Source organism: Moschus berezovskii, chromosome 17 (genome assembly GCF_049115385.1).
Source record: "Moschus berezovskii isolate FMDL1 chromosome 17, NW_MosBer_1.0, whole genome shotgun sequence".
Lineage (NCBI taxonomy): Eukaryota > Metazoa > Chordata > Mammalia > Artiodactyla > Moschidae > Moschus > Moschus berezovskii.
In genome coordinates, this window is record NC_142476.1 from 77,141,935 (window position 1) to 77,156,400 (window position 14,466).

Genomic DNA, 14,466 nt, shown 5'->3' on the forward strand with positions numbered 1-14,466 from the left:
AAAAAATCTTGGGAATTTTCCCCAGGTTCTAACAAGCTATATCAAAATAGAACTCATTTCATGGAAAAAAGGAATCCCACAGCATTTCTTTTTAATAACTGTTCAGCTACAAAATTTTATTGGTATCTTTTTATGTTCCCTCTAGAGGATGTAATGCACAAAAGCATTGCCACGGAACATATAAAATTACAAATGAAATTTATTGTAAAAAGTAGAATGTCTTCTAGACTGGTGTCAGTATTTATTTCATTCAGAAACCAAAACTGCAGTATAATTTATTCATTGTCAGCAAGTCCATGTGTGTAAATTGCCATCCAACGTTATTGACGGATATAAGACAGATATTGAAAAGACAATTTAAAGGTACTCTTCCAAACATAAACTGTTCCACAAAAGCACTGTAAAAACTCCTTCAAGATTTTGGGTTGTGCTTGACATGTATGGTTAACTACATAATTTGGTCGTGTCATAATCCACTGTGTTTGGCAATTTGGCATTAAACGCCTGCAGAGCAGATTGGATTCTCACCACCTCACTAGTAGACAGCTTGAGTCTATGACGAAGCAAGCAGGAGAAGAGATCTAGACGACGCTGACCGGGTGGGGAGAGTTTATTTACACGGTCTCTTATCTCTAGAAGCTGCAAAAGTGCTGAGTCCTGGGATCCCTGAGTGTAGGGGTAGTCCAGCTGCAGAATCAGGTCCCGGATGGCTTCCGGGTCAAAGTGCATGCTGTAGCCAAACACTTGAATGTTATTGATTTTCATATAACCCAGGTTCCGGGATGGGTCAATAAACTCCAGGGGTTCGTAGTAGATGCTCTCGTTGCCGTTGGGGCCGTTTGACTTGATACGACTCCTCAGGTAGATGTGCACGGTCTCAAAAAACGTCTTCCACTTGTTCCCCAGAGTCAGCGACCAGTTGTAACACTGCAGGGGGAGGTCCAGCTTAGTCCGCTCCCAGTCGGGGAAGCTGTTTTCATTCACAGGCATAAACCAGCTCTCAGAGTGACTGCCTCCGAAGGGGTTGATGTAGACAGCCAACACGGGCTCCAGGGTGCTGTTTTTCGTCAAACAGATCTGTAAAGAGAGACCCAGGATCATGTGGACCAGGCTCGACTTGTACTTGTTGCTCTTTAAGGTGAGGAGCATCCTCTTGCGCCAGGAGGGGTCGAACCAGCTGTTGAGGCGCATGTCGTTGCTGATGAAGATGGCGTGCACCTCCAGCCGCCTGTCGGTTTTCTGCAACAGGTACTTCATCTCTAGGTCTTGCAGGTCAGTCTCGAAGCCGATGTAGTGGTCGGTGGACTCGGCCACCTCGGGTTTGCAGAAGCCCTGGCTCAGCATGTAGCCCGTGTTGCAGGTGCCGCAGCGGGTGCGGTTGTCTTGGGCGCAGGTGAGGCAGGCGGCCGCGTCGCCCACCGTGCAGGGCAGGAAGGCCGTGCAGACCACCTGGTCGTTGGGACACGTGCAGGAGTGCGTCTCTTCTGAAAAACTGCCCAGGAGGCCGTTCTCATTGCAGTAGAGAAAAGACTGGATGCGAGTGAGCCAGTAAGTTGAAGTTCTAGAAACAGAAAACAAAAGGAAACTATATTAATACAAAAGCATTCGTTTGTGTGTGTGTGTGTGTTTGTGTATCCTGCAGTCAAGTTACCTTGTGTCTGAAAGCCTCACTATTACCTTCTTAGGACCTTTCCAGTCTTTTATTTAACTGAGATTTAAAAAAAAAAAATACGTGTAGTTCACCATTGAAACAATATAAATATACTTATATAATATTTATATATTTAAATTCTATATACATATTCCGTTCACCATTGAATAAGATTAAAGATAGATACATTTGATTTGAACTGGAAAACTGCATGAAATATCTTCTGAAGAGATTGCATGGCATCTCATTAGTGTCCTTGAAAGCTGATTGTGAATATAATCGGGTTTGTTTTAGTTTTGAAATGATATCCAACAAAAGGAAATAAAATGCTTTTTTTATTTATTTTTATCTTTTTGTCTTTTATTTTATCACTAAATATCTGCAGTAGAATTAGAGTGCTTAAATGATTGTTCGTACATTCACTCAGCTTCATAGAGCACTATGCAGCAGGAATCCTAAATAGAAAGTAAAAAATGAAATTAAAAAAACTCTAAAGAGTCAATCAATGGATTCAAATCCTAGGGTTTCATCAACATTGAGAGAACAAGTACCCACTGAGAGGGAAAATATTAAAACATGTTTGATTTTTATCCTTCCAGGCTGCTTAAGAAAATTGTTGAAGATATCTCATTAAAACCAACTATGAGTTCTTTTAATAAGGGTTAAGTGTGTTAGTTGAATCGGTTTGATTTGAATAATTAACATTTTAAAATTTATATTTAGAAATCAGGCTAATCTTCATGCAAATTTAAGATCTCACTTTTCCCACATTATTCAAATTCTTTTGGTGTGTTTAAAATCTCAGTAAAATAATTGAAGAAAAGCATGTGGCTGTGTAATCAGATAATTCTTTGTTTTTATCTTTCTACGTTCTCATACTAGCTGCAAAATAATGGAAATGTTGAATGACCTATGTTAGTAAAGGGCTTCCCAGGTAGTGCTAGTGGTAAAGAACCCACCTACCAATGCAGGAGACAAGAGATGGGAGTTCGCTCTCTGGGTGGGGAAGATCCCCTGGAGAAGGGCATGGCAACCCACTCCAGTATTCTTGCCTGGAGAATCCCATGGACAGAGGATCCTGGAGGGCTGCAGTCCATAGGGTGGCAAAGAGTCAACACGACTCTAGTGACATAGCGCTCAAGTTAGTAATATCTTCCATATTAAGTTCTTGTGAGAAATAGTTTGCCTCAGACTGGCTGCATGTGTTTTGACTATTGTACAGAGCTTGTGTCACAGTAGACACCAAAAATTGTGTATTTTTTGGTATTTTTATGCCTTGCCAGTGTTTATTATTCAGTACATATGAGATTTTCTGCAAATTGTATATATTGTACCCAGTCCTTTAGACGTTACATTGCTACCATTTAAAGAATTTGTATATGCAGCAAAATACAGATATGAATGTGTAAATAATCAATCAGAACACTTTATTGTCACATTCAGAACAATATTTGAGTTACATATTCATTTTTGGTCCTTGCTCATTCTCCTATTGTGATATAACACTCTTTTTTTTTTTTTTAAGGAAACTCTTCCCTGTTTTTTCCAAATAAATTGAATAACTGTTTTATTCCTACTCATAATATTTACTTATATTTCTACATAGTGCCTTTTTCCACTTAAAATGTTATATTGTGTACTTACTTGTTTATACTCCATTTATCCCATTAAGTATAATATTCAAATTGCCAAAATCATATATGCTTTGGTTGCAGCTTTAGATCTTGGGCCTAGCAGAATGCTGCAAGATCACATGCTCTAATACTTAATGAATATTAGATACAATGCACAGACAAATTAAAGGAACATTTTCTCAATGCACATATTTTTCAGTGAAAGTTAAAGCACTAAACTTCATATTTCATACCGTTGTGAAGACCTAACTCCCAAGATGCAGGAAGTGGAGTTACACAACATATTCTTGACATCTGCACAATGAAATCTATATAAAAATTTCAGTAAATGTATATTTTAAAAACCTTTCTTTTCCAGAGTCCTAAATGCAACTGTTTTCTATAGACCTAGAATAGAAGGTAAAACCTAATTAAGCTCAATGAAAACACAAAACATTTTCCTTCTAATTGTCTCTTGCACTGAAAAACACTGACTGGGAAACTACACCTATTAAAATCATTTCTAACTTTCCCAAATTTAAAAATAAGTTCTTAGAAAACTCTCCCAGGAGGCTGCCCAGGGGTTGTGAAATAGCAATGATTGGCACTTGGTTAGCCATACATCTGTATGAGTATCTCTTCTCTTCTCCTCTGGTTCCTTGTTTTCTTGCTGTGCAAAATATATGTATATATATGTATGTATATGTATATATAAATGTGCAAAAGCTTTTTTTTTTCTGACTGAAGAAATAGCTTGATTCATGATTTCTGTATTCAGTCTCAGAATCCAGAAATTATTACTGACCTGTTATCTGCAGTTACTGATATATTTATTTCATCAATTCACTCTCAATGAATTAATCTCTCTCCCTGTTACGTCCTTTCTTTCTCTCCTTCTCTCTTTTCCCTCCCTTCCATTCTATCCTTCTTTCTTTCTTCCTTATTTCTGTTTTTTCTTTCTCTCTGTAGCCCTATTTATATCTATCAAATATAAAGCATATAAAATGTATACCCTATCTGGATTGAACATTATGTTTTCTTCCCTAGAATCAAAGCATAAATTCTCTGAGCCAATCCATCTCTTACTGTAAGCTCTCATTGTGTTTCCAAATCACAAGGACAAACCAAAAAAAATGAAATAAATAGACCCAAGTCTAAAGAAAGAGCTCACAAAACTAGGATATCATAGAAAGACTCATTTGGACACTTTAGAAAAGCAGTGACTTTTTCAGCCTTTTCCAATTCTTTTCACATCCCCCGCAGATGCATTATTGAAGGAATGCATTACTGAAGGTTCATGGGTTTCAGCTTGTCATGTATGAATACTGATAACTCAGTATGCTGTCAAAGCTCCTGTTCCCTAGGACAGAAGAGCTTACGTGTATTTCCTTACTTGCTGTGTACTTTATTCCCTATTACCTATGTTTTTACTTAATTACTTCACAGGTAGGGAATAGATTTTTAAAGGAACAAAATTCAATAAATATTCATTACTACTTGTAAAATCTTGTGAAGGCAGTGTTCAAAAAATAGAAAATGGAGAAAATTTCACGTTTTTACATGGGTTTTCACCTTATCCACAAGATCATGTAGTTCTTTCTTTTTTTTTTTCTTTTTCAGACAAAGTAAACTTTAACTGTACTTTTAAATTTTAAATTTTTGAAGAGAAATATATTCCACATTAAAGAAGCCTGGCATGCTGCAGTCCATGGGGTTACAAAGAGTCGGACACAACAGCGACTGAACTGAACTGAAGTATTTATTTTAAACTCCCTTTCTTTCATGTTGTTCAGTTGCAAAGTCACGTCCGACTCTTTGTGACTCTATGGACTGTAACATGCCAGGCTTTGCTGTCCTTCACTGTCTCCCAGAGTTTGGTCAAACTTATGTCCATTGACTCTGTGATACTATTTAGCATCTCATCCTCTGTCACCCTCTTCTCCTTTTGCCTTCAATCTGTCCTAGGATCAAGGGCTTTTCCAGTGAGTTGGCTCTTCACATCAGGTGGCCAAACTACTGGAGCTTCAGCTTCAGCATTAGTCTTTCCAGTGAATATTCAGGGTTGATTTCCTTTTAGGATTGACTAGTCTGAGTTCCTTGCTGTCCAAGGAACTCTCATGAGTCTTCTCCAGCACCACACTTCAAAAGCAACAATCTTTTCTTTTATACTTAAGTATTAAGACAAAGTAATGCCACATTTTTATTCTCATACATAACTTTTATTCACATAAACTATTTAGGGTCTACTGGGGTTAGGTTTAGAAGATACAGTTTGAAAGATGAACTCCGGGCAGGCAAGTAAGTCCTTTGTTGCTTTTTATCAAACATGTGGCATTGTTTCTAATAACTACTTAATAGCACTTCAATAAATATTTACTAAGCAAAGGAAATAGGAAAGAAAAGGGAGAGAAGGAGTAAAGGGAAGGAGAGAAAATAAAGTGAAGGAACTATACAATAGAAGTATAGAAGAAAAAACAAAGGGAAGACAGTATTAAAGTCAATGAAATGATAATGATATGAAGTGATTCCAGGGGTTTAAAAACTCCTTATCTATCAAGAAGTTAGTGCATTTGAAACTAATTTCTAAAAAAACAAACAAAAAAAACTTTTATGTGATAGTGTTACAAAAAGACAATACCCAGAGTTAAGTTAAACTTTTAGGAAAAAATATAATTAGTTAAAAGCCTACAGCATGTTTATATTTGAGAAATCAGGTAGCACACCAAGTTGAGATTAGACGTAAGTTTGGTTCAGTTGCCTCTGTTCACCGACAACATTCTTTCTTTCTTTCTTCATTAAAGAATTTTTTTCTTTGATGTAGATCCTTTTTAAAGCCTTTATTGAATTTGTGACAATATTTTTTCTGTTTTATTTATTTATTTTTTGGTTTTTTGGCCATGAGTCATAGGGGAATCTTAGCTCCCCAACAAGGGATTAAACCCCACACCCCTAGCATTAGAAGGTGAAGTCTTAACCGCTGGGCCACCAGGGAAGTCCTTCTCTGTGAATTCAAAATGTGTTCTTCTCCACAGAACATACATTATGTGAGTGTCAAAAGAGCACTACTCCAAAAGTATGAACACTGGATTTCTAGGGGAGACTTTACCTGGTGACTGGGGCCAATCACTTTAGTCTCTTTGAGCGAAGATTTTATAATTCAAAGAAATACTGGTTCAGATTTTGATTCTGCATGACGCTGGGGAATGTGTACATCTTTCTGACTCTCAGAAGCTCACCCTCAGTTTGCCTGTTGCTCTATTGTCAGGATCAAATGATGTAACAAATCCCATCATCACAGAGCCCTACACATGGTAGCTGCCAACAATGCAACAATATGAATGAAATGCTAGTATCTAAAATATTGTTGTCATGAAGAATATCAAAGAAGATATTGTCTTGGCCTTGTAGTTTTGAATGTTGCCAACTAAAAATTGGCACTTGCCATCTGCTTCTACAAGGACTAAGTCACTAGTCACTGCAGCCACTGACCTTCAACACCTCCCTTTAAAGGAGTTGAGGGTCGAGTTCAGGACTAAGGCATCTGTGCTCTGGGAAAAACTGGCAGAACAGACTTTCAGATAGTTAGATATTTTCAAAAAATGATTTTATGGGCCCAACTCTTACATCTCCTCATATGTAGAAAAGCACTAAAGTCATTAAAGATTGCATCTGTTCATTACAGGCAGCAAGCCTTGGCCAAAATGTATGCTTGACTGCATGGACTTCCTTATCTAAAATTATATAACACTGACCTCCCCTCCTACCTCTTCAGAGCAGTTCTCAGAGTTATCTGAAATGCTATCTCCCAGACTAGTAGTCCTCATTTTGCCCCAAATCAGTTAACTCACAACTGTCACCTTTTGCATTCTCTTTCCATCAGCAGTGGGATTGGTAAAATAGATTCCTAGACCCCACCCCAGACATATTATATGAATCCCTAGAAGCAGCGCCAAGGAAACTCTTTTAAAAATATCCAGCCCCAAAGACATGTAGACTTTTGGATAGCAGCCATTCTGACTGGTGTGAAATGGTATCTCATTGTGGTTTTGATTTGCATCTCTCTGATTACAAAGCCAGTGTGGTCAAAGAAAAGAGCATTGCACTAAAAGAGCTATATGTACAGAGGACTTGGTAGGAAGGGTCTTGTTTTCAGGAACTAAATGAAAGCCAGTGTAGGTGGAGCGGAGACCATATCGATGCAGTATTAGACTGTGAACTAAGTAGTGGCCAGATCAGGCAGAATTTTGTTTAGGTTTTAAATTTATTCTGTGTTCAGTAAAGAGTGGCAAACAGATTTAAGCAAGAGTCAATAAAGTCGCTCAGTAGTGTCCAACTCTTTGTGACCCCGTAGACTGTAGCCTACCAGGCTTCTCTGTCCATGGGAATATCTAGGCAAGAGTACTGGAGTGGGTTGACATTTCCTTCTCCAAGGGATCTTCCCAACCCAGGGATCAATGCCAGGTCTCCTGCATTGCAGGCAGACGCTTTACTGTCTGAGCCACCAAGGAAGCCCCATGCACATATTGAGCAACTATCTTTTTGTTTATGGGCTTCCCTGGTGGCTCAGCTGGTAAAGAATCTGGCTGCAATGCAGGAAGCCTGGGTTTGATCCCTGGGTGGGGAAGATCCCCTGGAGAAGGAACGGCTACCCACTCCAGTTTTCTGGCTTGGAGAATTCCATGGACTGTATAGTCTATGGGGTCACAAAGAGTTGGACATGACTGAAGCATCTTAGCAGCAGCAGCAGCAGCAGGGTGACTTTCACTTCACTTTCTCTTTGTATTATACCAATAGTATTTCATTTTAATTAAAATAAAACATGCAGTCTCAGAGAACTATTATGTACACAGACACTGTTTAAGGTTCTATATGAAAATTCACAACCACAATAGCTATTAGGGGCTCTTTAGGGCTTCCCAGGTGGTGCTAGTGGTAAAGAATCTGTCTGCTAATGCAGGAGATGCAAGAGACACGGGCTTTATCCCTGGGTCAGGAAGATCCTCTGGAGAAGGAAGTGGCAACCCACTCCAGGATTCTTGCTAGAGAATTCCATGGACAGAGGAGCCTGATAGTCTACAGTCCATGGGGTCGCACAGAGTCAGACGCGGCTGAGTGACTGGGCACTCACACACACAAATACCAGTTAGCCATGAAACTTTAAGAACATGTCCAGAAGAAGACAGAGAGAAGTTAAAATGTCTGTATAGCAGCAGACAGCTTTGAATTAATATATATTTGGGGCCTTGTGGTCACAATGTATGCTAAATTTGCAAGTCCTAAAATAGAAATTTTGGGCATACACACACAGAAGAAAAAGTGAAAATGAAAGTTGCATCCAACTCTTTGCGACCCCATTGGACTATACAGTCCACGGAATTCTCCAGGCAATTCTACTGGAGTGGGTAGCTATTCCCTTCTCCAGGGGATCTTCTCAACCCAGGTCTCCTGCATTGCAGGTGGATTTTTACCAGCTGAGCCACCAGAGAAGCCCATCTTTTCTCCAGTGTATCTTCCGGACCCAGGAATCGAACTGGGTTTACCTGCATTGCAGGCAGATTCTTTACCAGTTGAGCTACCAGGGAAATAAATCAAAACCCTAAAACCTACTTTTAGAATTCTACTGTGTTACAGTAGAATTAATAAATATTTAGTGAATTACCCTCATATCATGGGCCAGTCACTTTGTTATTTTTAATCCTTCAACAGTAGATGTAAAACTTACACCCATTTTACAATTTGAAAAATACATAGAGTCATAGTTTCAACAACTTTCACAATTATATATATGTATTACGTATTACCGGAGAAGGCAATGGCAACCCACTCCAGTACTCTTGCCTGGAAATCCCATGGGCGGGGGAGCCTGGTAGTCCATGGGATCGCTACCAGTCGGACTGAGCGACTTCACTTTCACTTTTTGCTTTCATGCATTGGAGAAGGAAATGGCAACCTACTCCAGTGTTCTTGCCTGGAGAATCCCAGGGACAGGGGAGCCTGGTCGGCTGCCGTCTATGGGGTCGCACAGAGTCGGACACAACTGAAGTGACTTAGCAGCGGCAGCAGCATTAGGTATTACAATGAAAAAGGACTCAAACCAAATCTAATTTTTTTAATGTGTGTCTAATAGTAAGGATAAATGATTTAAGGAAAGATATCTACTTATTGTCATGCTGGAAAGCATCAAAAATAAAGCATCAAAGATAAAAGATAACTTTATTATATAAAATTAGGTACTTGAATTACAGGCCACTCTATTGACTTCAATCATCTTTTGGGAGCTAAACTATCAGTGAACCTTGTTTTCCTTGACTCATTTGGAAAATGGCAATGAAATATATGCTGTTGTAAGAATTAAAGGGAAATAGCAAGAAAATCCATTAAAAGAGTGCCTGTGCACAGAACAAATGATAAATAAATGTGAGTGTTTATTCTTATGATGATGATTATAACTGCCATTACCTTTCAAAGAAACAGTATCATATGCAGTTTCTTTTTACAAATGCTATTTTCTTCTAGAAAGTGGAAATTTTCACTTTATCTTCAACAATTTGTGGATTACATGCATAATCTTACTCTTTATCTCACTTTTATCAGATGGACCTAGTTATCGGTAGCATGATTAAGGTGGCCTCTGTATTAATTTGGAAACTCAAAAATCTGAACAAACAATATTTTTCAAATTTGGGACATATATTCTGATGCATGACAGTTTGCACTGAGGTATTAGAACATATGTTGTTACAAAACCAATTACCTTCTCTCACAGTTAAATCCTCTCTGAGTGCTAATAATCTTATTTCAAAGGTCCCTTTTTCCAACCTTATAATCTTTTTTGGCTTTCCAAATCTGTGCAGTGTGGATCTGAATTTTAAAATCTAAACAACTCAACTTCATTCTATTTTTGAAGTTAAATATTATTCGTTTCATTCATTATTCATTTCAGCCTTCATAGATTTGTTCTTCTTCAACCCTAATACTTTAAACTGAATAAGAATTTGGGATTAAGTGCCCACAGCCATTTAAATAGTCATAAACTGATTATTAGCGCAGTCACAGACAAATGATGCCAAATAATATGCTGTCACTCACTCTCCTCCAGCTCTGCTGCCGTGTCCATCTCAGCCTTGACAACATGACCTAGGGCTCATGTTGACACACTCATCACAAAATAGTCTCACTCTTGGAAATAATATCATATCCTGAGAAACAGGATATCATTGTCAAAGGTCCCTTGGCTATGAGTCTCCCAAAGAAGCATCATTTATGTATATGTATACATATATATGGGCTTCCCTGGTGGCACAATTGTAAAGAATCCACCTGAAATGCAGGAGCTGCAGGAGACCCAAGTTCAATCCCTGGGTGAGGAAGATTGCCTGGAGGAGGGCATGGCAACCCACTCCAGTATTCTTGAATGGAAAATCCCATGGACAGAAGAGCCTGGTGGGCTGCAGTCCGTGGGGTCACAGAGAGTCAGACACGACTGAAGTGAACAAGCACATATATATGTGTGTGCATATATATATATGTACATATATATATCACATGTGTATATAGATACACATCTATAAACCTATAGATGCGTATATACACACACGTTTTATTTTTATGAATTTGAATTCAAGTATCTACTAAAACTTTTGGCTTGTAGGAGGATGATGAAAAAGTGAGTGAAGCAGTTGAAGATGTAGGCGATATTTTAAATTCAATATTAGCCAAGGTTTTGTCAAGTGCACAGTCCATTTACAGGCATTTAATTAACACTCCCAATTCTCAACTACACCTTGAAGTATGGACCGTTGTTATCCCAATCTGTGTTTAAAGATAGGAGGTGTAAAAAGCTTAAATAATTAGAGCTTGTAGAAGGTCAACTAGCTAGTAAGTGACAGAACTCAAAGTATATCCCGGTCAATATGACAATATGAGGATATAACACCAAAAGTCATCTGTAAGTTCTGGCAGCTCTAAAGTGGGGTTAATGGCGACCTCCTCCGAAAGGACTTATGCCATACCCACAGCCAGAGCCCCTATCGCCACGCAGACCACTGCTGACCCAGACCTCCTCAGGAGATGCCCAGACACAGTTCTGTCTCAGTCTCTGTGGGGTTCCTGGGTCCTGGTGTTCATAAGTTTTGTTTAAGCCCCCTGAGCATGTCTGGCGGGAACGGCAGAAAGTGAAGAAGAACTAAAGAGCCTCTTGATGAAAGTGAAAGAGGAGAGTGAAAGAGTTGGCTTGAAGCTCAACATTTAGAAAACTAAGATCATGGTATCTGGTCCCATCACTTCATGGCAAATAGATGGGGAAACAGCAGACCTTTATTTTGGGGTGCTCCAAAATCACTGCAGATGGTGACTGCAGCCATGAAATAAAAAGATGCTTACTCCTTGGAAGAAAAGTTATGAACAACCTAGACAGCACATTTTTTTAAGAGACATTACTTTTCCAACAAATATCCATCTAGTCAAGGCTATGGTTTTTCCAGTGGTCATGTATTGATGTGAGAGTTGGACTATAAAGAAAACTGAGCACTGAAGAATGGATACTTTTGAACTGTGGTGTTGGAGAAGACTCTTGAGAGTCCCTTGGATTGCAAGGAGATCCAACCAGTCCATCCTAAAGGAAATCGGTCCTGAATATTCATTGGAAGGACTGATGTTGAAGTTTAAACGCCAATACTTTCGCCACCTGATGTGAAGAGCTGACTCATTTGAAAAGACCCTGATGCTGGAAAAGATTGAAGGCAGGATGAGAAGGGGATGACAGAGGATGAGATGGTTGGATGGCATCACTGACTCAATGGACTTGAATTTGAGTAAACTCTGGGAGCTGGTGATAGACAGGGAGGCCTGGCATGCTGCAGTCCACGGGGTCTCAAAGAGACGGACACAACTGAACTGAACTGAACACCAAAAGTACAAACAGCAAGAGCAAAAACTACTAAGTGGGACTACATCAAACCAGAAAGCTTCAGTCCAACTAAACTGTAATTCATGTAATTGAATAGTACACACAGAAAAATCTGCACCTGAAACATTTTGTCCACATTTGTGTTGCATTTAATAGTATAGTTAAAGAAAAACTGATAGATAGGTTTTCCATCTTATGACATAAAATATGAAATGAAAAAGGCAACATTCAGGATGTGAAATGTGAGAAATACAAATCAATTACTTTACTCTACATTAAGGGAATATATTATTTAAAAAGTAGACTCCACATTTAATTTCCTCCAAATTAAAAACTGAACTATTGTGCCAATTCAATCACTTACATGATAAGTTAATAAAACTTGAAAAGTATTTATTATGTGCAAGTTTAGTCTATTAAGTAGTATAATTGAGGAATATTGACACAAATGCAATGGTCTCTCCTATGTGCTTTTATAACACTCTTGTTTTCATCCAGCATAGTATTCATTATACCAAGTCATTATTACCCAATCGTCTGTATCCTTCATTGCATTATACATGCTGTGAGGGAGAAGATATATTTGTTTACTTCAACATTTTATTATCATAACATGCCTAAATCAGTTTACAGTTTATGCCTAAGTTTTCCCATTAAAACCTTCTGAACATTTATTAGTCTTGAAATATGTTAATGATGAATCCAAATTTGAAAATCTAAATAATCTAAATAGAAGTTTCTAAAAGTAAAATATTCTTGAAGAGGCCATTTTATTTTATCCTTCATAGATCTATTCATCTCTGACCCTGATATTTCAAACTAAATATAAATATTACGTGAATGGGTAAATTAAGAACAAAAAAAGAGAAGAAGCTTAAAAAAAGCATATTCAAGGATAATTGTGAATGTTCTTGCTTGTATTCATTTATTTATCTTTAGCATTTAATATGATTTTCTTGGTATCTAGTGTGTGATAAACATATTCAAAATTATCTTAATTTACTAATTCATGACCAATTTCTCATCAATTAAAAAAAACAATAAAATGTTTCTGTTGGATACTGAAAACTTTAAAACAAAAGGGAATTGTATTATTTAAATAATTTAATCATATATTAATCTTTCTATTGGTGACACTATTCATATCTAAATAATATTTTCAATTAAATAAAGAAAAAATAATTTGTCTAAATCCAATGTCCATCTATTCATATAACCAGAATGTAATTATGGTATGAGTTGTTTTTGACATGCCTGCATTTGTGTGATAAGCATCTCTCCAAACGGAATGTCTCTGGCCTTATTTTCTTCTCTCCTAACACAGCCATCCTTGTTATCTATACTGATGGATATCAACTCATCCCTTTCTGTCTCAATTAAAGTAAGATCTAGCTTCTGGAAGCCCTGTACCTGTTCTTTCTGTCATTTTATTATATTTGTGTGCTTCCAAGCTAATCTTCCTAACATGAATTTATCTCTTATTGTATAATATCTAATAACTTTCATATGAAATGTATATTGCCTAACTTTTAAAGCCCTATACAATCATACAATACCTACCGAGGCTTCAGTACTCGATAAAATATATTCTCCATTTAGGCTCTCTTTGTTCCCCTCCCTAAATATGTCATGCTCAATTTCAACCACAATGATTTTTTTCATTACAGAATTGTCCTTTCCCTCTGCTTAGCTAATTCAAGATGCAAATTTAATCCTTTTTTTTTACTGTAAACAGTTCTTCTTAATAAGCCTCCTTACAACAACTTAATTCTTTGATTCTTATGTATAATTATATATATATTATATTCTTATTATATAATTCTTAATTATATAATTTAATCTGTATTTGTAATTAAGCAATGTACAACCATATATTATTGTTAAATATGTTCTTGTTGTTTCAACCAAAGTGTACTGTTTATTATAATATCTATATTTACATGTTAGTTTTGGTAGTTGGAATACAAGCATCTCAGAAAGATGAAAATGAATGTTGTTTCATTGGAATTTTTAGAGATAAGCAAAATCTTCCCATGCAACCCCTTTAAACAAAATTGCTAAATCAAAATTGAATTATGAATTTATATTTGTGGGAAAATGTCAAAGGAAATACTTTAAAAAAAACCCTCAGCACAAAATGCCAAATAATTCTGACAAAAATGTCTTAAATGCATTTATGATCTGGAAAAAAGATGGGGTAAATTTCAGAGGCTGAAATTGAAGTAAAAGAACAAATGTGAAGGAAGATATGGGTGTACCTGATCTAGAGGTTTCAGTGGCTATGCCAGGTATAA

The 14,466-nt window shown here is 37.4% G+C and overlaps 1 protein-coding gene across 2 annotated transcripts in view; it reads right to left on the minus strand.

Annotated features, from left to right (window-relative positions):
• Positions 1–287: 287 nt before the first annotated feature.
• BRINP3 (BMP/retinoic acid inducible neural specific 3) overlaps positions 288–14,466 on the minus strand; it is a 486,084-nt gene continuing 471,905 nt past the window's right edge. For both annotated transcript variants that reach the window (XM_055419914.2, XM_088845071.1), the window contains one exon: positions 288–1,561. In XM_055419914.2, coding sequence (XP_055275889.1) covers positions 445–1,561 — 1,117 coding nt within the window. In that variant the 3' untranslated portion in view covers positions 288–444. The remainder of the gene's footprint in view (positions 1,562–14,466) is intronic.